Source organism: Lichenostomus cassidix, chromosome 4, assembly GCF_008360975.1.
Source record: "Lichenostomus cassidix isolate B80296 chromosome 4, HeHo_3.0, whole genome shotgun sequence".
NCBI classification, from domain to species: domain Eukaryota; kingdom Metazoa; phylum Chordata; class Aves; order Passeriformes; family Meliphagidae; genus Lichenostomus; species Lichenostomus cassidix.
Window position 1 is genome coordinate 11,190,354 of NC_139484.1, and position 27,869 is coordinate 11,218,222.

At 40.8% G+C, this 27,869-nt stretch overlaps 1 protein-coding gene across 2 annotated transcripts; it reads left to right on the forward strand.

Annotated features, from left to right (window-relative positions):
- Positions 1-477: 477 nt before the first annotated feature.
- Positions 478-27,680, forward strand: LARP1B (La ribonucleoprotein 1B). Of its 2 annotated transcripts, none has more exons than XM_085057873.1 (19): positions 478-957; positions 7,910-7,971; positions 8,708-8,767; positions 10,573-10,741; positions 12,144-12,287; positions 15,115-15,258; positions 15,365-15,533; positions 19,375-19,519; positions 19,717-19,891; positions 20,682-20,854; positions 21,025-21,396; positions 22,216-22,336; positions 22,858-23,063; positions 23,442-23,548; positions 24,000-24,157; positions 24,468-24,612; positions 25,066-25,175; positions 25,396-25,523; positions 25,728-27,680. In XM_085057873.1, exons 1-19 carry the CDS (start codon positions 735-737, stop codon positions 25,947-25,949), a joined length of 3,033 nt encoding a protein of 1,010 aa, XP_084913999.1. In that variant the 5' UTR covers positions 478-734; the 3' UTR covers positions 25,950-27,680. The 2 variants fall into 2 exon arrangements, with proteins under 2 accessions (XP_084913999.1, XP_084914000.1); XM_085057874.1 differs by having other exon boundaries at positions 24,003-24,157.
- The last annotated feature ends 189 nt before the right edge of the window (positions 27,681-27,869 follow it).

Below are 27,869 nucleotides of genomic sequence, written 5' to 3' on the forward strand. Positions count from 1 at the left end.
TCCTGTGACCGTAGTGCTTGTGGGATCACGCAGTGGCAGAAGTGTGCGTGTAACCGGTGAGCGTGGTACATGTGCTACTGTGAGATGATTTTCTGGCAGATTTTTGGCAGAAAGTAGAAAGGCAGAGGAGAAATGGTGCGATGAGAGAGGCACCTGTCTGTTGGGCTGCTTAAATGATACAGTATTCCCTCGCTGTTGGGACCTCAAGTGCGTTCTCCGGCGCCTGTTGAACACGTTCTCGAGGCTGCGCCCCGGGAAGCCCCCTCCGCACCAACGAAACGCGCTCCTCCTCCCGCTCACCACAGTGAGACCCTCCCGGCGTGCCGCAGGTGCGGGCGAGGCCTGCAGGACCGAAATGTCCGAAAGGCCCTGGAAAGCCTCCCGGCCGCGTGAGGTCACGGCGCACGGGAGAGCCCCGGGTCCCTCCCCCGCGCGGGCGGGGCCGCGGCGGCCGAGGCAGCGCGCCCGGAGCGCCGCCCGTCCCTCCGCAGGCGGCGGCGGCCCCGGCGGGTCGCGGTCGGTGTCCCTGTCCCTCGCTCCGCGCGTCGCTCTCCCGCGGTAGCGAGCGGCCGCAGGGCAGCAAGGAGCCGGCGGCGCTCGGCCCGGCCGGGGGGCGCTGACAGCGGCTCCGGGGCGGGGCGGCGAGGAGAGGAGGCGGGTTCCCGTTCCCCCGCCGCGGGCTCCTCGCCTCGGCCGCCCCGGCTGCGGCCCCTCCGGCGGGCGCACGGCAGGGCATGTCCGCGGCGCAGGTGTCGGAGCGGCGGGGCTGGGGGGCGGCCCAGGTACCCCGGCAGCCCGAGCCCGGCTCGCCCCGCGAGGAGGAGGTGGCGGAGGAGGGCGGCCGGAGCAGGGAAGCCCCGGCGCCCAAGGAGAACGCGTGGACGCGGCGCAGAGCCCGGCGGGACAGCCCTTCCCCTCCCGCGGGGCCGGACGGGCGGCTCGGAGCGCAGGAACCAGGTGCGTCTGCGAGGTGCCTTTGTGGCACGGGGGTGGTTTTGGTTTTGGTCTTGTGGGGTTTTTTTTGGTTGGGTTTTTTTTTTTTAGGAACGAGAAGCGCGTGTTTGTCGGCGGCCGCGGAGCCGGGCCCGAGCGCGGCGCGGCGCGCTGGGTTTGACATACATGGGCACAGGAGGGAGCGCACGGGGCGGAGGACACGGCCAGGGCCGGGAGCGCCGGGCTGGCTGCAGGTCCCGGGGCTTGCGAGTGGCCAGCCCGGCCCGGCGGTGACCTCCGGCCGGCCCCTGGTGCGCGCAGATAGGGCTGCTCACCCGCTCGTTTCGTTTTGCCTCCTTGAGAAATACCGCTTTGCCTCAGCTCTTTTTTTTCCTAATTGTGTTTAAGGCCTTCGGAACGATCCGTTACTTGGGTTTGGTTTCCAGAATGGCATTGCGGAGGCTTTAAACGTTGACAAAAGAAGGCAGTTCGCTCGCTGCTGGGATTCAGTGCGTTTACATGGGAAGAGATGGGAGCGAGAGTAGCCACGGTATAATTTTCTGGCTTTAAATCACTACATGTGAGATAAAGCTGCTTTGTAGGCACCACGCTGACAGAACAGGCATATGGTTTTACAAGGCTGGTCGTCAAAGACCTGACTTGAAATTGCCAGGTTTTATGCTTAGGCTAGCAAAGAGTTCCTAGAAGTTTGCAGCTTCTTGGAGTATTGTTCTTGGCTGCAAGTAAACTGCTGACCTCAAAATAAATACTTCAACCAGTGCTTCCCGAGAATTTTAATCTCAGCACTGGCTCCTGAGGGCACCTGACAAACCTTTTTTGTGATGTCACAGTCACTTTTATCCTTGAGTTAAACATGTGCGTTGACAAAGAGAAATATATAATTTACGGTTTCAAGTATACAGGTCATACAAACGGAGACCACATTCCAGACCACAAAATCTCTATTTGGCTGAAGAGCAGAACTTTTGGCAGCATATATACCCATCTTTATTATCTGGACTGTTTTGTTTATGTGTACTGACGCGCTCCTAAGTACCTCTTTATGCCAAGCTTCCACAATCCGGCTTGCTGGGCAGTAGCTTGTGGTCTGCTTCATGCATGAAAGGGGACTTGCCACTCGTTTGCCCTGCTGTGGCAGTAAGAATAACAGTGGCACTTCAAAAGCAGTGGGAAAGCTGCTTCTGTCGATTTAGCACCTTGTGCTTCACCTCTGTAAAGTTTGCTTTTCCAGCAAAGATAAAGCACACAAATGGTTGTTGAAGGAAGGAGAGGGCAGGAAGCAGTGTATTCATACACTGTGCACATTATCTGCTTCATTTCATGATTTTTGGAGAACTTTATATTGTTTTTCTTCTGCAGAAAGTTGTGCTTACAGTTTATGGAATTAATAATTAAACTGCAGAGTTGTACTAGAACATGATTTTCAGTAGGCAGGTGTATAACTGAGCAAATAAGGGAGTCAGCGTTGCTGGCAGTGGTGCTGGTGAAGAACACACACCAGGGTGTGTGTTTTGATTTGGCCAACACCAAAAGCACCGTGAGGAAGCCACCGTTCTTCCCCTTGTAAAAGGCAAAGCAGCTGATCCTTCCTGGCTGTTTGAAGGAAGGAATTGCCATGTGCCTCCACCCGCAACAAGGGATGTATTTTGAAGGAGCTAATTGCATGTTGGCAAAGCAAAATCTGTCACACTAGGCCCTTATGAATGTTGTAGTATGGAAATTAGTCGTGTGAAATAATAAGTGGATGAGCAGAAATACTACTGGGATGGAATGTAGAACTATCCGTAAAGAGGATAATAAAATGTAAAAGGCTCTCACATCAAAGCAGTGACTGAATCCTGTTAGACTTGTTGATCCTGGCTTAATTTGTTAAAAGTTTCCTGAGACGTGCACCTATGGTATGTTCAGTGATAGTTACAGACTTGAGAAAATTGGCTCCAGTCTGTCATCTTCGGACTTTCAATTTGTCATGGGATTGGTTTGTGATAGAGGCAAACCTGGCTCTTGTTACTGTTCATGTCACCTGATACTACAAGGAAAATGTAAAATTTTAGCAGAAGAATTCGGTCCAAGCGTTGTTACTACAACTTACTATATTTTTGTCTCAGATACCTTAGTAGGTTTTAGTCATTACAGTAAACCAAACACCCAATGCAAACAATATTCAAACTTTTCACGGTGTGTTTGTTACCACAGTTCAGTGTTTCTGACCAAGTGTTTCATTAAACTTCGCTTTTAAGTAGAATAACTTTAGAATTACACAGCTGCCTTTACCTCCTCATCTGCTTTTAGCTTGTGGGGAAAGACTCATATCAGGTATAAAATTGCTAGTGAAATCAATAGGCTTCTGTCTAATTCAGGAAGAATTGTTCTCTGAGAGAGTGATTAAGCTTTGCCCAGGGAGGTGTGGAGTGTCAGTCCCTGGAGGGGTTCAAGAAATCACTCAGTGCCACGGTTTAGTTGACAGGGTGGTGTTTGGTCAAAGGTTGCCCTCAATGATCTTGGAGGTCTTTTCCAGCCTTAATGATTCCACGATTCAAATCCTGGTGATCGTGTTTAGAGGGAGTGAGCTTTAATACAGGCTGTCAGGGGGTGAAAGGTGCTTCTGTAATGTGCCTCCTTCCCTCATAGTGCCCAACCAATATATTGCAGTAAGTCGTCACTTCTTTGGGTGGAAACTGTGAGTTACTCATCCTCCACATAAATAATTCACCCAGGATGTAGTTTTTAAAATAATTTCATTTCAAAAGTTATCCCACCTGTCTGATGAAACCTTAAGCGCTGCCCTTTTTGTAAGGTTGCAGAAAGAGAATCTGAATGACAGATGCTGTAGTCTTCCTCTGGTTTGTATAGCTGATGTGGGTCTCTAATGATTTTTTAGAGGATTATTCAAAAATTGTTCATGAAATTCCTGAAAATATTCAATGAAACAAAATACTTGTGCTGCTGAAGTGGGTTTGCCCAATAGTGTGTGCTTGAATGATGTAGTCAATTAAAATAAGTGCACACTTCATTCTTTTATTTTGTGCTCATTGTGTTTATTTCTGGGCATCAAAGAATACATTTTATCTGCTTGATATTTTGATAGCAGACCCAGTTCACTGTAGTGCTATTGTATAAATTAATTTGCTTTGGTCTGATAGTGAAACAGATTGTAAAAGTACAGTTTAGTAAAGATACACTGAGTTGCTAGGAATTGCAAACCTTAGATTAGTAAATTCATAAATGATCTGATTTTCAGGTTTTTTGGGGTGTTATTAAGGTAGGTGTTCTCATTAGTTCTTAGAATTCACAGAGTGCTTTAATAGCAGCTTCTAAAAATTATTCAGAGCGTTATCAGAGGTTACAGCATTGACAATTTCTTCAACCTTAAAGGGATTAAAAACATTATCCTTACAAAGCTGCTGCCTGTATTTTAGTTGTACATAACAGCATGTGTAATGTTGCGTGGTGGGTTTTTGTAAGGGGTTTTTGTTTCTAAACTGGAGTCCTGTTCTGAGACTGAAACCCAGCTCTCTGTGCTACAGCACATGCTACATTTAACTGAAAGCTTTGGTTGCAGTTGAGTCCCAGGCTGCAGTTTTTATGAAGAAGCTAAGAAAAAAATGAGTTGAGAAATGAAATATAAGGAAAATAAATAGTGTAAATCAATAATGTATTGTGGATTTCCCCCCCCCATTGTTTGTTGTATTGAAATACTGACTGGTTTTGAACGTTAATAGGTGGAGGGGTGCAGGTGTTGTAACTCGCTGCCTTGGTTAATTGTTCAAATGGCGTGGAGAAGGTCAATCTAATGTAGTTTTTGTGACAAAATTCTAGAATTATTGTAGGACAGAATGTTAGGATCATAATTAGGATTTTTTTCATTGTTTTGCAGAATCTCTGCTCTAAATTCATGCTCTGGATTTAAATTAATGATATTCTCCAAGGGATTATTTTGTTACATTTGCAGTACTTCACCTTTTAAAACAATAGATTTAAGCATAGCTTACCTTGTTTAAAAACGGAATATATTGTCAAGTTTCAAACTGAGCACTGAAAGGAAAATATTGTACTAGTTGAACAAACAGGCTCCAATTGAGTTTTGAAGAGCTGTCTTGCTGGGTGATTTTATCTGCTCCCTGAAGCACCTCTGGTATTTATATGATGTTTTTCTCTCACAAAAGGGAACACACGTGCAGTCCAAGTAAAAATAAAACCTGAAAATTGTCTAGAAAGCCTCACAGCATAAACAGTGTATGTATCAAAACTAGAATGTCTTCCACCTATATTAATAGATTTTGCTTTCAGAAGAAATTGGCAGTATCATCCCTCCCTTTCTATCAGAAAAAAATTACTTGCTGACTGTTTATTTGCAGAGCTTCAAACCATCCATTCTGAAGTCCTGTTACTGTAAGTGTAGTTTGTCTTGTGATCAGGGATCGTTTGCTGACACATCTTACATACAAACTTTGCTCCTCAGCCACCCAGACTGTTTTTACTTCTCTGCTGCTGTTGTCCCAGAGAATTGCTGCAGTTTTGGTGGTCCCAAAATTCACCTTTCATTCTTCCGACCTATCACTCCATTTCCCGTCTGATGCCCGGCAAGGAAAATCATTGAAGATGACCACTGAATAGTTTCCTTGTGGCATATGACAGAATAAACCATTTTAATGCAGTTGGGTTGGAATTAACGAGTGAAGTGGTTTATTTGGAAGGGCTTGTTGAGTTCTGCTGAAACAGTGTACTAAACATGCCATTTCGGGGTCCCCCACACTGTTATGGGATGTTAAAACCAAACCCCAGAGTGATGTTAAACATGGAGCTTTTTTTGGAACACATGTTTTGCCTGAACAGTGGCTTGTTCATGACAACAGAACAGGTGTGACCTGGGTAAAACCTTTCAGTGATCTGATGCTATGTTCTTTTACTCTGCCACCCTCCTTTTTGTTTTTCCTTCTCCTTTATCTTCCCTTTCGTGCTTCACAGCTCCCATGTGATAAGCCCCAGAAATACAGCTAGGAAGGACCTTTTAAATTTGGTTTTGAGCATGGCTCTTCTGGGAGGACCAGAACCTTTTTGGAGGTGGTGTCAGCTAGGGAAGCACAGTGTGACATGAGATCTCAAGCCTTTTGAGTTCCGAAAGGGCATCATCAACCAGGCGCTGTGTTGCCTAATATTTTTCCTTTTGTTTAGCTTGCAAATGCATCTTCAGAGTCTTGGATTACTCCATTCAGATAAGAGAGATTCCTTAAAACAAGTTGGGTCTCATTCTGCTCGATTCAGATGGCCTCTCCTGCCGCCTGGAATAATATCCCATGACTAAGATAGAGCAGCAACACCAAGTCCTATACTTTGGAGTCCCTCGCTACGCCCTGGTGACACAGAGAGTAGAAGTTCAGGCAGAACAGTCCTTCAGCAGCAATTTAAGTAAAAGTGCTGCGAGATGGAAAAAGGGCTTCAGTCAGGTAATTGGACAGAGATGTGTGTTTACAGCCACGCTGTGGCCGCTCAGTTTACCTGCATGGGTAATTGGCAGCTCTCTTGGAGAAAATTACAAATTTGTTTGCTGCTCCACCTCTGCAGTCGTTTGTCTTGTTTTGTAAAAGGGGCAATTAGTTTACTGTTGAATGGCAAGCGAAAATTAGGGTTACATGGTCACTGTGTGTTTCTTAAAGCTCTCACTCTGAACTTAATTGAGGTGTGTGTTTTGTCTTTGTTTTAAAAAGTAGATCTGTAGGAGAGGCAAAAACCTGCCAGTAAATGGTGATCAGGATTCACTGAATTCATGTCTGCTGAGACGTCCAAGTTGTATATAGCATGTTCATGAAATTCATAATTTCCGTGACTATAAATTATATTAAAATTCAGAGTGGAATGTGGGGTAAGCATTAGTTTATGCTTCTAACGTTCACTGTGTATTCCAGGAAGCAGCCAGAGAGGCTTTCCAGAGTCACTGGGGCACAAGGGTGGGGTTCCCAGTGTGGAGCCCTGATAAGGAAGATTAGTCACTGGATGTGAAAGAGATAAGGGCAGAGGAGGTGATGTTATCCCCATATAAAATAATCCTCTTGTGATTTCAGACACGTTCAGTGTTTCAAGTTTGTCTTGCAATAAAATACTGAATAAGAAGTTTCAAGGAATGGTTGTGACTCCCATCTGTATGGGAAAATATGTGCTGGGAGAACCAGGGCTTAACACAAGACATTAAGGGATGGTTTCCTCTTGCTCAGGAGATCAGATCATCATTTGTTACAATGTTTAGGCTTTCACTTAGGATGGTTCTGAAAATGTATGTGTCAGCTTCATTGCAAATGCCGTGTTTACCATAAACATATCCGTTGTGGAATTTGGGCATTAAAGTTTATCAGTCTTAATACAGTTTTATAGTAATTTTCTCTTTTCATCTTCTCAATTTCCTTTTTTTTCCTTTTTTTTTTTTTTTTTGGCTTTGCCTTGATTTTGAGCTATATGGCTAAACTCTATTTGGCATTTGAGTATTATAATAGGAAATTACTAGGAATTTGGGAATATGTAATTGTTTCTATGGGTTTTTCTTTTATTGCTTGCGTAATTACAGATTTCATAAATTCTGTCTCATAAGTTGGACTTCTACTAGGAGAACTTCTGGTATCAGGGGCTCATTTTCTTTGCTACTTGTTAGGTTGAAATACAAGCATTTTGACATAGTCTTGACCTTCTTAGCTGAGAAAATGCTTAAATACAGTGTTAGGCAGTATCTTGTACACCTGGTTTGCAGGAGTATTTGCACTTATTGTGAATGAGTTTTTCAATATCACGTGCTATTAGTGACTTTATTCACTAAAAAAAAGTTTCTTGACTTCAATATCAAGCCCTACACCCACTTTTGGTGTAGTATGATAGAGCATGACAGACTTGTTACCATACACATTCCTTTCTCATTTGGAGAAAGTGGCTTAATTCTTCACCTGAAAATGTTTTTCTTCCTTTTCAGAACTACAAAATTCCACTAAAGTCATAAAAGCAGGAAAACCCAGGACAAGAAAAAGCAGCAAGGTTTGTATTTGCCTGTGAATAAAAAAATATTATAAATAATATAATAAATAGCTGATACTGCTCTAGTAAAAAGAAGGTATTTTGAAGTTCCAGCCAGAAATGTTACGTTATACTTTGGTCATAGATAATTTTGAACACAAAGGCAAATAAAAAAGGAAGGGAAGTTTAAAATTAGAAGGGATGCTAAATTGCTGTATGCAAGAGGGATAAAGAAAGGAGTTTTTGTTTAAAAAATTAGTGGGATGACATAAAAATGTGAAGGGGCTGCAAAGAAACAGCATCACTTGAGCAGAAGTGTTGCTGGATTTGTTTTGGAAATCCTTTTTGCATTTTATGTGATGTATGTCCTTTATGTGCATAAACAACAAGAGACACTGAGTCCTTTTATTGAAACATTAAGTGTCTAAAATTTTGTACAGCCACCCCTTTTTAGGTTGGTTAATACCTGTCAAGGTCTTCCAAAAACTAAAAGCCTTGAGCAGTAGATACCTTTCGATCACCTATATGTAAGACAGCATTTAATCTGACAGTTGTTTGATGTGTGCTCAGAAGTCATAAGACCTCTTTCAAAAGTTGTGTGTTTGTTTTCTGTTGTATTTCTTGTTTCTTTTTTTAAATTGCTTCTTCTAACAGTTCTGCTCCAGGGGATAGTCTGGCTGAGTCATGACTGACATATTCCCTGTGTTAAAAAGAGCTAAATCAAGGAAGGAATATAAACTGTTTGTCACCTTTGCAGGCTGATGATTTGGGCGATATCGCAAACTGGCCGACACCAAGTGAAATAGCAAACAATGAAGTGAGTATCCTTTGTTATCCTCAGTATTATTATTTTTTTTTAAGCCGTGTTGGCTTATCTATTTAATACTGCTCCCTCCAGAATGTGCTTTGGGTGCTGTAGGGTTTCAGAGGAAGTGCTGTCAAAAACTCAGTGTACTCAGGTGTGTGCTCAACTGTCTGCACTGGTACTGGAATTTGTTAGTGGTGTGCCACGGACATGTACATGAAAATGTACTGCATTTTTTTACTCTGCTGTTTAAAAAGTTTCATTTACCTTTTCTGCTGTTTTCATCTGTGTGTGCACAGGTAAGAAGGCCTTTGGAGTTGTGAACGTGCTGCCCTCTCTTGTGGCTCAGAGTGCTTTGTGCCCATTGTCTTAACACAATTTAGTTATTCCTAGTTATCCTGTTCCTCTGATAAATTTTTCCCCTTCTGGGTTTTAAGTTAATATCTATTCTGTCAAATTATCTTCCTCTCTCTCTGTCTCAAGTGATGAGTGCATAATGCATTTTAGACCTCTTTGATGCTATTTAAAACATGAAGAGAGCACAGATTATTGCAAGTGGTGAGGTGCCATTTCACTCTGCTGTAGCTCTGCAGCAGCATCCCTGTGGTGCTTTTGCTGTTTTCTTGGTCAGGGAAACCAGAACATTTGGGTTCAACAACTTCCATTTTATAATTGAAAGTGTCCAAATCCGTGTAGAGTTCATAAAACAAAATAACATTCAGTTTGTATTTAAACTGAGTTTATTTGTCTAGGGGAAGGCTTTGTGTTCAAATTAATTATAGCACAGTACTGCAGTATCCACTGTATGTACTCCATCAGGTTCAAAGCTGTACCCACAATGTAGGAAAATTCTTTCTCTTTAGCAGAAATGTCTGCGAAACTTCCCATTTTGCAGGTAAATATTATATCTGAACATTGAATGATTTGGGTTGGAAGGGATCTTTAAAGGTCTTCTAGTCCAGCCCCCCAACCCAAGTGGAAGGGACATCTTCCACTTGTTCAAGTGGCTCAGAGGTTCAGAATCAGACATGACCTTGAATGTTTCCCAGCATGGGACATCCACCACCTCTCTCTGTGCTGCTGTATCACCGCTGTCATCGTGACAAATTTCTTCCTATACCTTGCCTGAAACTCTTTTACTTTCAAACCATTCCCCATTATCCTGTTGCTACAGGCCTTGCTAAAAAGTCTGTCCCCATTTCATAACCCCCCTTTATGCATTGAAAGGCCATGATAGGGTCTTCCTGAAGCCTTCTATTACTGCAGGCTGAGCAATCCCAGCTCCCAGCTTGTCTTCACTCGAGAGGAGCTTCAGCTCTCTCATCATCCTTGGCCTCCTCTGGACTCAACTCCAGCAGGTCCATGTTTTTATGCTGGGGACCCCAGAGCTGGATGCAGCACTGGAGGTGGGGTCTCACCAGAGCAGAATCCCCTCCCTCACAGTATTCTGTGAGCCCAGCTTTTTAAAGGTAATCAGTCTGAATGGTAGATACTAGTGAGAATATTTCTTTCTTTCCTAGAAAATAAATTTTCATGTCTGAGGGATTGATTGATGATTGTTGTGCATACTGCCATTTTATGTCTTCTGTTAAAAACCATAAAGTTTCTTGATCTAAAAATTAATTTTATACTTGTGCCAAGTTAGCAGAAAATAAAGCTAGTTAGAGACTTTACAAAACAAGATAATTCTTAAAGTTCACCCCTCTGAAGAGGTTGAGAACAGGTAATAAAAAAGGAATTTTAATAGCTAAAGGAAATGTGCACCTCCTGCTATCAGCAGCTGTACTGCCAGAAATAATTACCTGTGTCTCTTACAGTATAAGACTGTGAGTCACAGTAAGAAGCCAACAAATAGAAAAGAAAAGGAGGAGAAATCTGATCAAAAAAGCAATAATGGAATCAAGGACAATCCAGAGGCAAAGCCAGATGGTCCAGCAGATAACACTAGTGAAGATGAAGCTCAAACTAATAACCAAAGGAAAAAAGGTGAGTTTCAGCACTGTGTATAATGCAGTAAGTCACTGTTGATACAGCTGCATTGATTCCAGTTGGGTGATTCAATACAACTTCTCATGATCTGTGTTTGCTGGGTGGATACAGAATATATTGCTGTCTGCATGGAAGCTTCAACCAGGCTTCCTCTCTCAGGGTTTGGAGCATGCTGTTTGGTCAAGCAGGAATTCTGGGGGAAAAGCAGCTCGTCCTTGGAGCTCTGACAATTTCTGGCAGATTTTATCATGGCTGTACAAGCCATAACTGTCTCTCATACCTTTATTTCCCTCAATAGGTAGCACTGTGTTAATTTAACTTCGTGTGTGTGTGTGTATATATGTTACTGCATGTACACTAACTCTTCAACTTTCATGTTCTACTGTTAGCTTACACACTGAAGTGATCATTTGAAAACTAAACCAGGTTATTTGCTTCTTTTTGAGCCAATCTGTTGCATTAAAAATGGGAAGCAAACTTGTATCTCATTTAGTCAGGAGATTGCAAGAGGCAGGAGAAACAGCAGGAAGAGTTTCAAGATCTTGCTGCCATCAGCTGCTTTTTGGTCTTGCTTCCCTGCTGGTGTTTTTCCAGATTCTAAAGACCTTTGCTATTTAGATTTATTAAACTTCCTCTATATATATATATATACATATTAAAAACAAAACCTCTACCACTTTTAATTTTTTCAGTCTAAGTGGAAATCTAAAGCGAAGCATTCCACAGGTACAACATGTTTTTCTTTTTCTCCCCAGTGTAGGTAACACGTTTTATGTATTTGCTTGTATTTCTTAGCTACAAAAAACCCACAATACCAATCAATATTATAGTTAAGTAAATCGTTAGTGGGTATTTTAGGCCAGTCTACAACAAAATAAAGCTTTGCTAGTAATTTTTGATGCATGTGAATGAGCTTACTCTGAATATCTTGACTTGAAAACACAATACCACAGAAAAAAACTCTCAGAAAAATTTGTATGGTTTGTGATTGAAATCTTTATTGTGGTGGTTAATTTTATATGTTATTTTTTTACCTCTAAGTTTCATGTACAAGTTGGGAAATTATATAGCAGTGAATTTACTGTCTATATTTAACACTCACATAGCAATAAATTTTAGGTCATGGAGCATCTAAAAAGCCATTAAATAAAAAAATTTGCCTTTATTTCTTATATTTGAAGCTTAGATAAGGTTACCTTTCCACTTGAGAAATTCTTGTCTACTGCATTTATTATTTAGTAATTTGTAATATCTTAAAATTTCAATATTAAGCTTTTCCTGCTTTTTAAAATTTGAAATTAACTGTTGCTAGTTTTGCAAGAAGACTTCTACAGAATCTTTTCAGGAGCTGAAATCTCAAGTATTAGTATAATTAAGAGTAATATATTAACTTTTCAAGGTAACAAGCAGAAATGGGTGCCACTTCACTTGGACGATGTGAGGTCAGATAGTCAAGACAGACCAGGCTCTCGAACGAGCTCCCGATTTGTCCTGGAAACAAACAAGTTAATTCCTCATAACAACAGAAGGAATGAGGCAAGACGTAAGTAGTTTTCAGTCTCTGGGTCTTGCTGTTGGTGGCAAATAAAGTGAAATATCACGTGAGCTGGCAGTTCATGTTGAAACTTAGGTTTTACCTACGACAGGTAGAGCTGGTGTTTATATTTGCCAGTAATCAGCAGCATATATTTTCCTCTTCGTGGCTCCCTACACAATTTCTGTCCCACAATTTTACAACGCAGGAAGTTTGGAAATAGCTTCAGAAGGCGTCTGCTCTGTCCTGCTCGGTTGCTGTTCCCCCAGCTTGTCGCTACCAGAGCAGTTGCTTGTGGAGCTACACTTTGAACTCTGCTTTGGCAGTTCTACTGATGTTTTTTCCTTTGAGCTGGACAGATTCCCTTAGTTCCCCGACCTGTTTCTCAGCATGGCTGTGCAAAAAAGCTGTACCTGCACCACAGCTGGTGCAGCTTCTGGTCTTCAGGTGCTGTGAACACAGCTGGCTAGGTGGCAGAAATCTTAGGCTGAGTGTAAGGCTTTGGTTTAAGTTTTAAAATTGCAGTATACATTAACAGTTTGAATGTTTGCTCATTATAAAAGGTACTGGATGCTACTGACACGGAATTTATGAAGTCATTTTAGGAACATGTAAGAGATTGATTTGGATGCATGAAGGATTGATATGGGCAGGGGGAGGATTTTTACCAGTTATCACTTCCTTCAGCAGTTTTTTCTTAGGTCAAATGGGTGAAAATTTGTAGCATGAACTCTCCCTCAAGATTTGAGTGATTCAAAACCAGTCTGAGTGTGAGAGAACATAAAACATCTGTTGCTCTTTTCAGGAACATTTGTGTTTAAATAAAAAACCTCATTTCATGCTAAATACAAACTCGCTCATGAGGGTGTTATATATAGGACTTCTGCCTGAGTCTGAGCCATAGGCAGTCTTAGGATGCAAAATTTAAACTGATCTGGAAAAATAGTTCAAGGAATACCTATGCATTTGGGATCTCTGAGGTTCAGGGTGACAAGTGCTAAGGTCCAAATCTCCAGTGAGACACACACATACAGATTATATTCTGTGTAAATTTGGTCTTACTTGACAGGACTGGAGTGTAGGAGGTTACATGTGAGGTTATAGGGTTCCCTAAAAATAGTTGCTAAACTGAGGTTTTTAATACAAAGGACCATATCTTTAGTCAGTCCTTTGTTAAATTTAGCAACTCTCAATTTGGTCAAGTAGGGGCTGTATCCCCAGGCATTCCTGTGATAAAATGATCCCCCTGGCACCTGAAAGACTATCCAATTACAACCCAGAGAAACTTCAGCAAAGGTGACTGAACATAGACGTCTCCTGCAGTGTTAGAAAAAGAGAAAATGAAACCCTCTCTCACACAATTCCTCTCATGGGTGAAGTGAGAGTTACACCTGTCCCTAAGTTTTGTGGTGAGTGAAGCTAAGGTGCCTGGGGTCTGGTTTGGACAGTTGCTGTTCAATGGGCAGAGTCAGGGGAGTGGTTGGCAGCTGCTCCCAGGAACAAAAGGAAGAATCCAGAGAGCTACTGCTGTGGGAATCCCATCATCAAGAGCTGGGCAAAGGGGTCACTGTCAGCACATTTGCAGATGACACCAAGCTGAGTGGTGCAGTTGACATGCCTGAAGGACAGGATGCCACCCAGAGCTACCTGGACAAGCTTGAGAAGTGGCCCATGGGAATTTCATGAGGTTTAACAAGTCCACGTGCTGGTGCTGCGCTTGGGTCACAGCAACCTCCAGTGTCAATCCAGGCTGGGGAGGAACAGGTGGAGAGCAGCCCTGCCCAGAGGGACTTGAGTGTGCTGGTGGAGGAGAGGCTGAACATGACCCAGCAACGTGCACTCACAGCCCAGAGAGCCAAATGTGTCCGAGGCTCACCCAAAGCACCAAGGGCAGCAGAACAGGCAGGGTTTTCTGCCCCTCTGGCCTGCTCTGGTGAGACCCCACTTGGAGCACTGCATCTAGCTCTGGGGTCCCAGCACAGGAAGGACATGCAGCACTTGGAGTGAGTCTAGAGGAGACCACCAAGCTCATCAGAGCGATGGAGCACATCTTCTGTGAGGAAAGACTGAGAGAATTGGGTTTGTTCAGTCTAGAAAAGAAAAGGCTTTGGGGTGACCTAACTGTGGCTTTCCAGTACCTGAAGGGAGCCTGCAAGATGGAGAGACACTATTTACAAGGGCATGGAATGACAGGACAAAGAGGAATAGTTTTAAAATGAAGGCAAATAGGTTTAGATTAGATATTACGAAAAGAAGAATTACTGTGAGGGTGGTGAGGCCTGGGCACAGGTTGCCCAGAAAGGCTGTGGATGCCCCATCCCTGGAAGTGTTCAAGGCCAGGCTGGGTGGGGCTTTGAGCAACGTGGTCCAGTGGAAGGTGTCCCTGTCCATGGCAGGGGAGTTGGAATGAGATGGTCGTTAGGATTCCTTCCCACCCAAGCCATTCTGGAGTTCTGTGATTCCCATCTCTCTCTAGTAGGCACAGGAGGAGACTGTACTGTCAGGGCCATTCCTTCCTGCCCTGAGCTGATCACAGATTCTGTGATCTCTGAGCTGGCACCAGAGTGTCCAGTTGCTTCAGAAGCATTTGGGATTGACTGCAGTCAATTGATTGCCTCCTTACTATTGACCACTCCTGTTGACTCACCCTCTGGCAGGGCTGGCAAACCTTCCTGTTCCTCTCTTGCAGCTTCAGCTCTGACCACCTGCTTCAGCCAGCATGGCTGAGCTGTGGATTGCCCAGGAGCAAGCTGAGAATTCTTGTGTTTTGAGGGACTTATTGGCACCACGATGTTTCATTGTGATTGCAAGTATTTTGGTTTTTTTTCTCCTCAAGATTGGCGTCGTGATAGAGAAAGGAGAGATGACCATGACGAAGTGTGCAGTGTGAGGAGTGAGGGTGGCAGTGTCCGAGGATTCTCCAGAGGCAGAGGAAGGGGGAGAAGCAGAGGAAGAGGACGAGGCAGGGGAAACCCCAACGGTATGCAAAGAAATGGATGCTTGGCAAAAAAATTTAAAAATATGTTTATAATGTTGTTGTTTTAATTTTCTAATGCTATTCTTTTATTTTCTCTTTGATGTTGAAGTGAACTTTGACTATTCAGTTGGTTACCAAGAGCTGTATGGTGAAGGAATTGACCAAGTATTTCAGCCTGAGCTTAATCCTGGTGTGATTTACTACTATGGTGATGCAACAGGAGTGCAGATGTATTCTGTGGATGAAGCACTGCTCAAGGAATATATAAAACACCAAATGTAAGTGGATTGCTTAATGTATAAATATTTTTAGAGATCTGGTTAAGATAAAATGACTTACTTCAAACAGTGTTGAATCCTTATTATCCATATCAAGTTGGAGATTAAGGCACTTCAATTTAACTTTTTGTGTTAACTCTGACCATTACTAGTGTCAGATCAAATTTATTCACTGATTGAGTGGAAAAACTTGAGTAATGGGGAGGAATTTTAAGGAAGCTGTTTCTGCATCTTGTGCTGTAGTCTGGCTCTAACTCGTAGAACTGCTTTATTTATGGTACACAGCCCTCTTTATGTTGTCATGTAATTGAGATATGGATGTCTCTGAGCTTGTGCTTTTGAGTACTGTTGGTCTGTTTGCCTATAAAGCTCTTCTTGGGTGACGTTTCCCCTATTTGCTCTCAATTTCACTTGGAGAAGTCTTGTTAGTTTTATGTTTTCAGTGTGTTTCACCTGAAACATGTAACTGAGAGAGAGTAGTTTTGCAATGATACTTGATTTTTCAATAATCTGAAATGTTTACTTTCTCATGTACATCATTAGGCAATGAGAAACCATCTGGAAGACTGATTATCACCAGGAGACAAGTCAAAAAGGGCCTGGAAACCACTAGTTCATTTTAAAGAGACAGTTTCCACCACTGGCAGATATTTCATCCTCAGTGCTTGCATTTCTCTGCGATGCCTCTGTGGTGGTTTTTGATTGCCCTCGTGTTCAGTACAGCAACTTGCTTATTTTATTCTCGCTTCTTTTGTTACAGTTGACGCAAAAAGGAAGAGAAAAGCCTCTTTAAAGGGCAGAAAGTATCTGACATGTGGCTATCAACTTCAAAACTTCTATTGCAGTCTTTTTTTACTCTTGCTGCCAGGCCCCTATGAGACCTGACAGTGGACATGTACCCCCATGTCAGGATAATCGGCCTGCACTGTCCTCAGACAAGTGGGGGAGGAGCACAGCCACTCCACTGTTGGCCAGATTTCTGGGCATGCAGTGTAGAATCCAGACCTCCTAAGGTAGGACATGACGATGTCCCCCTCTGCTGAGAAAAATGTCAGTTACAGCATTGGTCACATCTGACTTCTGGGTATTTTTGTATTTCCTTCTGGCACCGAGAGGTTGGCAAGTGTTGGTAGAAGACTTGGCATGGCTGGGTAACCACAGCCATTGGTTGCTTGCCTGATGTGAACTCCTAAGGCAATTTGGTTATGGAGTTTGCTTTCCATGAGAGGGAGATTCCTGAGCAGTTTTAGAACATAACTTCACTAGTTTTATTCCCCCTTGACAAAAAACCCCAAACAAACAAGGTGGTTTTTATCTAGTCCCTTCTTTTATCACATTGAAAATTATGGTAAATAGACTTTATTCATCAGTTACCTATTATTAGCCTCTAAATGGGGGTGGCTTTGTCTGCCTCTCATAATTTAGCAATAAAATGTTAAAGTGACTAAGGAAGGAAAGGTAGCCAAAAAAGTATGTACAGAATAAAGGTACACAAAATTATTATGTCTCAGAGTTCCTATTGGAGTCCAAGATAAATCAGAATATATTAAAAAAGTGAGATTAAATACTAGTGAATGAATAAATAAATTTTAAAAGTTTACCTGCTTAATAAGGAAAAATCTTAGACACTGTCCAACTGAGTTGATATGTAATTACAGGAAGAAACATGCTGCTATCAAGCAGTTTATGCTTGTCCCAAGAACCAGCTCGATGTACAACACAGTAATATTTGTATTGCATACAAAAAAACTTATATAATTTTAATTGCAGGCTGAAGTTGCCAGCCTGAAAAATGTCACTGCTTAGCAGCTCCTCATTTTGCAAAATGCAGTAGAACTCTACTTAAAAATCCTCTTGCTTTAGAAAATAAATAAATAAAGGTTCATCTGTTAATTCAAGAATAAGCAAAGGGACTTGGAGGAAAAGGAAGAAGTGGAAAAGCTGGAGGGTGTGTGTGTTTAAGTTTGTCCCTCTACTTGGAGCAAACTTGTGCATTGTCTTCATTTATCATTAATGGTCTTTCACATTCCTTTTTCTAGAGTGATGGACATCAAGTGAGGCAGTTTGAGTCAAGTTCAGTCATTGTCCATTTCTGCTTGTGGATTTTTTAACTAGGTGAATCATTACAAGATTTTACCTTTACTGTATGACTGTAAAGGTAACATTAGTCAAATGTTGGTGTATGGCATTTGTGTTTGCTTATCTTGTAGGTTGGGAGGGGAAAGGAATGTAGCAGCTCAGAACAGTAAAGAGGATATTCTTGAAAGAAACTTTGTCTTTGTGCCCTGTTGCTTCACTGATCATACTTGGCTCTGAATAAGAGCTTAATTCTCCAAAAGCCTTGTTCTCCATTCTGCTTGCTTTGACTTAATAGCAGTGTTTCCATTTGTCCTGTCTTGTCCAGCACTGAGACTTTAAATTCATTCTGTCTCGGAGCTTAGTGTCGGTCAGAGCGCAGTGCTGATACTGCCAAGGTCGCAGGTGCAGTCCCTGTGTGGGCCATTCACTTGGGAGTTGGACTTGAGGATCCTTGTGGGTCCCTTCCAACTCAGAATATTCTCAGTGTCATTCCGTGTGTCTCATAGAGCCAGCTTTTGCTTCAAATTTCTTCAGCTACAAGAAATTAAGAGAAAAAAATGGTATCAAGGTACTGCTTGGGCCAATGATGGCAGGAGAGCACCCTCCTCTTGGTGACTTTGCCCTTGATCCCAACTTCAGTGGAGATACTCAGTGTTTTATACTTTGTTGAAACCAGAATGATCTTTATTGACATTTGCATGTGCAGCATTTTAATACTCTGTTGTTTTCTTTTTGCACTTCCTCTATTTTTGTCATTGATTTTTAACCGCTTTCCATTAAGTCTTTCTCTACCTGCGTTTTTCTGAATGTGATGAGGAGTTAGTATTCCGTGGATGTAATGTGCAAAATCATGGTATGATGTGTAAGCTCTATGAAAGGCCTAGATTTTAGTCGTCGTGATTAAATTTGGGGGAAGTGGGTCCATTCTTTTTCATAGGATGTTTTCTCATTCCCTTGCTCTGTGTGACAGATCACGATTTTAATCCCTTACATTTTGTCTTCACTAAGTATAAAACATCTTGACACCCAGATTATTTCCTAGAGCAGCTTCATTGTTGAAGATTTGTCTTTCTGCTGTTTGTCCCTCATCTTTGTGGTATTTCCAGATTCCTGAAACGTCCTTGTCCTTCTTTATCCATTAAACATAATCTATTCTTTAAGACTCCCTTTCTCCATGAACTGTAGTGCCTTTTTGGTACAGTTTCATGATGAATACAGCATTACTGGTTTTGCTTTCTCATCTTCCCACAAGCATGCTCGATGATTCAGAGTATGTATCTGTACCTCCACACTCAGATAGGATACTAAATGTTCTATTGCAGTGGAAACTGGCACAATAAAAGATGCAGTTCAGGATGAACTGATACTGCTGTGTGGGACATAACTTAAGCCCTGACTGTAAGCAGTGCTTGTCCTTCATTTGTGTGGAGGCCAAGACAGTGTTGTTCCCTTCTGTCCATGTAAGTAACGAGGGAGGGGGTGGGCTGAACAAAACTGCAGTGTAGTTTTTGGTTGTGCAAATGTAACATGGCTTTCATTTTTACCCCTTTGTGCTGTCCTGAGTCATGTCTGCCTTAACCTGTTGAGCATGCGTACTGCTCTGTGAGTCTTCTGTAGTAATACAGCTGTTGAAGAATGATTTTGTTGATGTCAGAGTACACTCTGAGTTTTAATGGAAAACTTTAACAAGGAATCTAGGTTACTACTTTAGGATTTCCCTTAACGGTAGAATAAGCTTGGGTTTGTATGTTTCGTCCTGCAGTGAGTATTATTTCAGCACAGAAAATTTGGAGAGAGACTTCTTTTTGAGGAGAAAGATGGACCAACAAGGATTTCTGCCTGTGTCACTGATCGCCAGTTTCCGTCGGATGCAAGCTCTGACTACAAATGCTGCACTCATTTTGGAGGTAAAATCATTCAGAAGGATGTATTTGAAAAGTTGCTTGGTAATTCTGTGCTGCCATTTAAAGTCAGTGCTACGAAGTTAAGAAAAATTGGTGTTCATAATAACAAGGATTCTATAAAGAGGCTGTAAGTGGCCAAGCTGGTGTGGTTTTTTTCTTTTTTTTGGATAGTTTTTGATGTTATCATGTTTGTCACACAGGCCCTAAAGGACAGCACAGAAGTTGAAACTGTGGATCAGAAGCTAAGAAAAAGGGTTGATCCAGAAAAGTGGCCAATTCCAGGTCCTCCTCCGTGCAACCTGCCTCCAACTGACTTTTCTCAGCTCATCAATTGTCCAGAATTCATACCAGGCCAAACTTTTGGCTCACATACTGGTAAAGGATTTATTTTACAGAAACATAAGTTTGGTGCTATCTGTCTAGCTTAGGAAATTTGCCTCCTGATACTGATTTCATAATAGAAGTTGTACATTTGCTAATGGTTTATTCAGCTGCTATGCCTGCCAACCTTCCACTTGCCAAGTCACATGGCTGATGGGAAGTAGATAAAAATGTCTCTTGTGTGTTATGGTTGTGACCATTCCCCAGAATATAGAATGGTGGACTACAGTCCTGTGGAATTAGTAATAGTAATCTTAAACAAGTCCTAAAATCTGCTTCATTTTTGTGGCAGCTGGAAGTTCACTCTTTATTTGGTGCATCCTTGTTCTGTATGGGAAACTCATTCACATTATTAATAGGGAGATGGCTTTGTTTGCTGACAACCCTTGGCAAGTAAATCTTTTACTGAAATGTTGGCTGAAATTAAACTGGAAGAATGAAGATGGAGTTATGCATCCATCCATAGAGCTAGAGAATTATGTGGAGAAAACATGATCCTAATGATGCTGCTCTTTTTTTTCTGAACAACACTTTATACCTCACAGACTATGAAGAAACTTTCCATGGAAATAAGTTCTTAGAATTCATTTTATTCTGAAATGTTGCCTGACCTGTGAAAAGCTGTCTCTTAAAAATGAAAAATTCCTTGATCAGCATTATATTTATCCAGAGAGAAAAATGGTAGCTGTGGTTAAAAGAAAGACCAGTGAAACAACTGAAAAACAAGCAAAAGAAAACCAAAACAGTCCACAACAGGAATTGAACTTCTGTTTTCTACTTCTAGAGTCTGCACCAAGTTCTCCAAGAGTGGGAAGCCCGCTGAGTCCAAAGGAAAATGCTGAAACAACTAATTTTCAGACGATGTCTAAAGGACTGTCTACAAGTTTGCCTGATTTGGACTCTGAACCTTGGATAGAAGTGAAGAAGAGGCATCGTGCATCCACTGTCAAGCTAAAGGTAAAATCAAAAACCTTTTAAGTTATGTTTAAATAAACAAATGCAAAAGCAACTTTGAGGTTACACTGTAAACCAAGGTTTTATGCATCTTAACATATGTGATGCCTGATAATGCAATACCATTTGGAAAATCATTATCCAATTCAAATATAAAACCTTTTCCATCTTAGGAAACTGCTCCTGTACCTGATCAAACACCAGATCAAAACCAGCCACCTCCACCTCCAGAAGAACAAGAACAGGAAGAACTTGAATTTTTGTTTGATGAAGAAATGGAACAAAATCAGTGTCAGAAGAATAAATTTACAGATTGGTCAGATAGTGATTCTGATTATGAAATTGATGATCAGGATGTAAACAAGATTTTGATTGTAACACAGACACCACCGTATGTGAAAAAACATCCTTGTGGAGACCGTGCTGGCAACCGTGTGTGCCATGCAAAAATTACATCCGAACTTGCTAAAGTCATTAACGATGGCTTGTACTACTATGAACAGGATTTGTGGCTGGATCAGAGTGAAAATGATACCATGATGAAGGTAATTCTCTTTAATTTTTGTCCTGGAAACCATGCCTGTACAAGCACTTCCCAAATTAATTTCAGCCATCTGCTATGTAGTTGTAAAATGCTACAGAAAAGTATCAGTAATTTGCAGGTCTGCTGAATTACCTTTACAGTTGAAAGCAAACCCAAGTTTTTCATGCCACAGATTTGACCAAAAACACTGAATGAATTTTTTTTTTTTTTAACATTTTGGAGAAGGTTCAAGTTTTCCAGTGTTTTCTTGTTCTGTACGCCCCTGTCCAGAGGGGAAGGGGGCACATGTCTGAGATGAGATAATGAGAGGAAAGGAATACAGTAATTTTCAAGTAGTTTTATATTCAGGTTCTGTTTGCTTTGTAGTTTGTTAGAACAATAGTTAGAATGAAGTTACCTAAACATTTAGTGGTGAGGGAAAGGGGCTTTATCCGTGCACAAAGAGGGGAAGTAGCTTCATGGGCAAATAGAGTATGTCCATACAAAGGCAAGCTGACAAAGATGGAAGTGAATGCTGAGAATAAGCAAAAATAAAGGTAGAATTTAGAATATGGATTAGAATGGACCAAGAAAACCAGCAGACATGAAGAGGGCAGTGAGAATTAGCAAGCTGCAAGAGAGAATATTTTCATTTTTGTTGCTGTTTCCATCTTGACAATGATTTGACAAGATCTTTCACTCACAACATGCACATGTCTCACCTGAGACAGATATGAGGGTACTTGTGTGTCAGTTCTGGCTTATTCATGAAATGCATCTATTTCTCAGGATGGTATCTATTACCCTGCTTTGCATTTACAATTTGCTTTCTCTAATTCAGCAAGAGATTGAGAACTTTAAGAAGCTAAACCTCGTTAGTAAGGATGAATTTGTTAGTCTTGCACCAGAAACTGCTGACCCAACCCAAGAAGTTCCTCCAGGACCTCCAGGGTTACAGAAAGGTAAGTATAAAAGTATTTTTCTTTCAGAATCTCTGTAATAATGAACAACTCTTGCAAGTGTTTTGACTCCTTCTGCCTGTGTAATATTTTAATTTTGGTTCAGTCAGCAAGCTGAGGGGCTTTTTCTTTGCTAATTTTTGAAATTACCAATTGTTCATGGGTAGCATGGTTTCAGTTGAATGACAAGAAGCTGGCACTTGTTCTGTTTTGTTGTCATTATCCACCAGCACCAGGTGCTTTTTGTTTGCGTAACTTGGAATTTACAATCTGTAAAGTTAAACTGTGAAACATTTTATAGAAGCCAGCATTTTTATGGGATACGGGGATGGAAGGAAATGAGATTAGAAGAATTTACTACTTATACCATAACATTGCTGAGCAGTCACAACATCCAAATCTTATCTCTTGAGGTATTTCTCATACAGTAGCACTATTAACATTTGCTGGGTTACCTGCTAATAGCATCTCTATAGAAGCTCAATAAAACCACCTCACTTTCTCCTTCCTGCCTCCATATTTAGCAGAGGAACTGACTTCCAATTTCCTAAGTACTGAAGTACCTCCAACAGCAGGAATGGCTCGGTCGCTGCCAACAGCAGTCCCAGATTCCCCCCGTTTCCACCCTGGCTTCATCCCACGAACACCTCGCACCCCAAGGCTACAGGATCCAAACAAAACACCCAGGTTCTACCCTGTTGTTAAAGAGGCACGATCCTTTGATGTAAAGGTAAGTGGAAAAACATATTAAAAATCCAACAGGAAAAGCCTATAAAACTCATGTTTGTGCATACAGTTTAACAAGAATTAAAAGGCAAAAAAAGTAAATGCTTGTTCTCCTGTTGTTAATCTCCAAAATATTTACCATATTAATTTTTAAAATTTCTATTAAATGTTTTTCGAGTCTTCTTGAAAGTCCTTCCTAAAAGAAGTGTAGTATTTAAGATTTTTGGTTAGTTACATAAGACTAATCTTCAGGTTATGTCCTGTGGTCTTGTGACTTTATAATTTGTTAGATAACATTATAAAATTTTTAGATCTCTATTTTAAGAGAGAGAGAATGAGTGAAGTCAAATTAGGGAAATAAATCCTTCATTTATTTTCTTAGACTCCAAGAAAAAGAAAAACACGCCACAGTACAAATCCTCCCTTAGAATGCCATGTTGGTTGGGTGATGGATTCCAGAGACCACAGGCCAAGAACTTCTTCTGTGAGGTAAATGTTGGTTTTATTCAAAATTTATTTGCAGGTAGTTCTCACTACTTATGGAGAAACAGGCTTTAAAAGGCAATTTATAAATATCATGGAAGCAAGAAAAGAAGGATCAAGAAAGACAAAAACATGGAATACAAGGCTGTTTGGAAACAATCTCGGCAGACCAGTGTTTGCAACGTGTTTTAATCCATGATATAGCAGCAGTACTTGAGGCACTTCAGTGGTCATTTAAAAATCAGGCATGACAGTAATAATGTTTAATAATTACTGTCCAAAACTGCCTCTGTTTTTGACATATTAGCACGAAATCTGATTTTCTTGAGGTGCACCCAAACCCAGATGCACTGCAGCAGTCACCACTATAGCTCTTTCATAGGCCAGGGTGGGTGAAAACCAATTCTGCAGAAAAGCTCTGTTTATAGATCAGAAATATGTTGGGTTTTTTCTCCAGCAGTTCCAATGCCTCACCTTCAGAAGGAGCTCCACTAGCAGGTTATGGCTGTACTCCAAATTCTCTTCCCAAATTCCAGCATCCATCTCACGAACTGTTAAAGGAAAATGGCTTTACTCAGCAGGTGTACCACAAGTACCGCCGAAGGTGTTTAACGGGTAAGCTGCTCCATGCACTCCCTAAAATTTTACATAGAAGTTTCCAGGTGTTGTCTTATACCAGTTTTCTTGATGGTTCCTCATCCTTAATTTTTCTTCGTAAAGGCAAGCAAAATTTATTTGACACTTCTGTTTTAGGAACTCTCCTTTCCATTTAACTTTACATTCCCTGACAAAAAAATCGCCCTCAGATTTGAACTGATGTTGCCAGAAGATCTGGTGTGTTGTTTACTAAAGGCAAGGCACATAAAATATGCCGGTGAAAAATTTAAATAGTGGTTTTGTTCTTCACTTTTTTTTTTTCTTCCAGAGAGGAAACGGTTGGGAATCGGCCAGTCCCAAGAAATGAATACACTTTTTCGTTTCTGGTCCTTTTTTCTGAGAGATCACTTCAACAAGAAAATGTATGAAGAATTTAAACAGCTTGCTCTAGAGGATGCAAAGGAACACTACAGGTATTGTTTCTTGAGGCCTTACCATTCCTTTTAATGACTGTGAAGTTCACACATATCTTCAGTGAACATTTTTAGTACTGCCTTTTTGTAAAACTTTAAAATAGAGTGTGTGTAAGTTATTTTAATAGCAAAAAACAGTATGTATTTGTGCTTTGCAGATGAGCAGCTAAATGTGCAGCATTTCCTGACCTGTAATCAGTTCTGAATTCTACAAAATCCTCCAGCTTGCTGACCATGGCAAGTCAGTTCTGTGCTAACACTCCTAAGGTTGTTCTTCCGTAGGTGAAGACATTCTCAGCCTCATTCAACTTGTCCAAACTGGCTCTTGCCTTACAAAAATACCAGAAAAATGATCACAAAGAAAATTGTCACAGCTCTTGGATAGAATTCCCTTCCTTTCACCCAGTTCCCCCACCTTGTGATGGATTTTCATACCTCTCTGTTCTATTCCAGGTACGGCTTGGAATGCTTGTTCAGATTTTACAGCTATGGCCTAGAAAAGAAATTCAGGAAAGAAATATTCGAGGATTTCCAACAAGAAACAAAGAGGGACTATGAAGCTGGTAATTATCATAGGCCTGTCACTACTCACACTGTGGTAACATTAGTTGAAGATAATTCTAATTCCTTAGCACTGACTTGTTAATGAACCAAGAACAGCTTATATTAATGTATTTTGTTTATCTTCAGTTCTCTTAAAAATATAGTTACCAGTGAATAATTAAGTTTTTAATTAAATTTGACCTTTGTAAAATGGTAAAATTATCTTTTTTCTGTTACTAGGTCAGCTGTATGGACTGGAAAAATTTTGGGCTTACCTAAAATATTCTCAGCACAAGACTCCAGCTGTTGACCCCAAACTGCAAGAATACCTGAGTAAATTTAAGAGACTGGAGGACTTCAGGGTGGATGTAAGTTTCAATGACTGTTTTAAATAATACTTGGTGTACTGATATTTTCACTGCAAGATAATCTGAGAGCAATATTTGATTTCAAGAGAAGGCAGCTTGATAAATCCTAAGGGCCTAATCCTTTCAGTCCTACAAGTCGTGGAAAGGCAAAAATACCTGGCTTTATGGCAAAACACGTAACAGGTTGCCCACGTTTCTTTTCAGCCTCCTATTGGTGAAGAGTGTGGCAGGAGGAGACCAGGTGAGGATTCAGGTCATCGCAGACATCAGTGTAACTCTTCCAAAACACTTTCCACCACCAAACCCTCTGCTGCGTGTCAGTCCCGGGCGCTGGGAAGTGTTTCCTGTGGGAATACTCTGCAAGCCTCTGCAAGCCGTAGCAATGCTGCCACAAAATCTATAGAAAGTGATGTACCAGAAAAATAGACTTTTGGATGAGCTCTTGCCCTCAAGAATCAACTTTGACATCACTCTCCTAATCTGGAGATCTTCAAGGCGAGGCAGTCTCTACTACGTGATTAAATATGCATGGGAAGACAAAGGATGGGATTCTCTTTTTCACGGGATTTAGTTCCAAAACACTTGCCCTAGGAGAGTTGCTCTTGGTTATGGGATCATTGGAAGGATCCTAGGGGAGATTCTTTGGCTTCAGTATTGCTTTCCTCAAGCTTTTGTTTACAAAGAACTGCATTCCTTGCATATGCAAAAAATACTTCGAGGGATGCCTTACATTTCAGCTCAGATTTCTTAAAAAAGGTATGATATACCCATGTTATTTACTGTGCTTTCCTTACCCATATTTCCCCATTATTTGTATTTTACCAAAGCAGAAAAAGATTACATTATATGTAGAATATTAAATGGAAAGGAAGGATCTATGTGATTGGTTTGCTTTCAAAGCTAGCTATCAAAAAGTATGTTTTTCTGCAAAAGCATACTCAAGAACATGCGGCTGCATATGAAACTGCATTTCTGGATTGTATTAAAGTTTTTATTTTTTTCAGGGTCTCCATAGTTAGTATTTTATTAAGTATGGAGTTTGAGTGGACATGACTGGTATAGTTTTGCAGATACTTCCTTCAGTACTGGTTCTTCATTAACTCAAGCAACAGAAAACTACAGGGGAAAATTGAGCTTTTCATTTTATAGTGTCTTAAATTAACATTCAGTATCTACAGTTTGTGCAGGTTGTTAAGACAGCCAACTATTCAGATTATTCTGGGCTTGAGAGGTATCTTCATTTGAATTCTCCTATGATTATGAACTCTAGCAAGAGAGGCATAATTTTGATTTTTTTTTCTCCATATTTCAAGTAATAATTAGTTTGGAGGGAAACAAAGTATTCCTTGTAAATTTTATTTGCTTTATTTTGCAATATCTGAATGAAGTTCTGCTTAAATTGTGCTCGCTAAGCCTAAGTGATTTCAAACAGGTCTAAAGACAATTTCACTGAATGTAAGTTACTCAAATACAAATTCATTTTTTTAGCTGAAAGATGGGGATGTTTATAACCTGTCATGTCTTATTAACTTCATTACTTTGTTTCTGAAGACTTAAGAAGAACCAAGTGAATAACTTCTCTTCTGGGATAGGTGAGAGGAACTCCAGCTTTTTGTTAGTTAACTGCAGAATTACTTCAGTTAACTTTAAAGGTCAAAAAGTGATGTCTAGCACAGATGCCTTAAACTGACTGCACAGCCATGGATGGAGTTTTAAACTATCAGCTCTCAGAGGTTATAATGAATCTATTAATTTTTCAGTCATTGTCTTGTGAATCTCACTGAAACAAATGATGGATGTTTGCATTGAGAAGAGTGGATGGTAGCAGTGACCTTCCCCACAGTTTATATCATTTCAGCACAAAATCCAGCCTTTTGTCAGTGGCCTGTTCTAAATAAATTTAAATGAACACATACCAAGATTTTAAGTTTATATCCTATAAATATTCTCAAGTGACACATCTCAATCCCGTGTTTGATCCATGCCTTTTGCTACCCATGAAAATGATGCGAATATAAATTTGGATTAAAATTGTATATACAAGTAATAAATTTAAGATATTTCAATTTTTCATTGGAAAATGTGCAGATTAAGCTTTTAGTGTGTGTAATTTTGTGATACCTTGAAAAATTTTATAAAAACAACAAAAAACCCTAATACTGTTGTATATCAACTTTTTTCCCCCCAAAGTGTGAAGAAAAACAACTTGGCAGAGTGCAAGGCTGTAGATTTGCACGGGAATTTCTGCTTCACTGAGGTAGTGAGGAAACCCGGCCCGTTAAAGGTGGAAGTGCTTCTTGGAATGTAAGCCAGCTTTCTTCAAGTTCAGTATTGATTTATTCTTGG

Coding starts and splice junctions, on each gene's coding strand:
- LARP1B (XM_085057873.1), top strand. CDS start 735: ATGTCCGCGGCGCAGGTGTCGGAGCGGCGGGGCTGGGGGGCGGCCCAG. Junction 22,337..22,857: donor ACCTCCAGGGTTACAGAAAG/GTAAGTATAAAA, acceptor CTCCATATTTAG/CAGAGGAACTGACTTCCAAT. Junction 24,158..24,467: donor CCGCCGAAGGTGTTTAACGG/GTAAGCTGCTCC, acceptor TTTTTCTTCCAG/AGAGGAAACGGTTGGGAATC.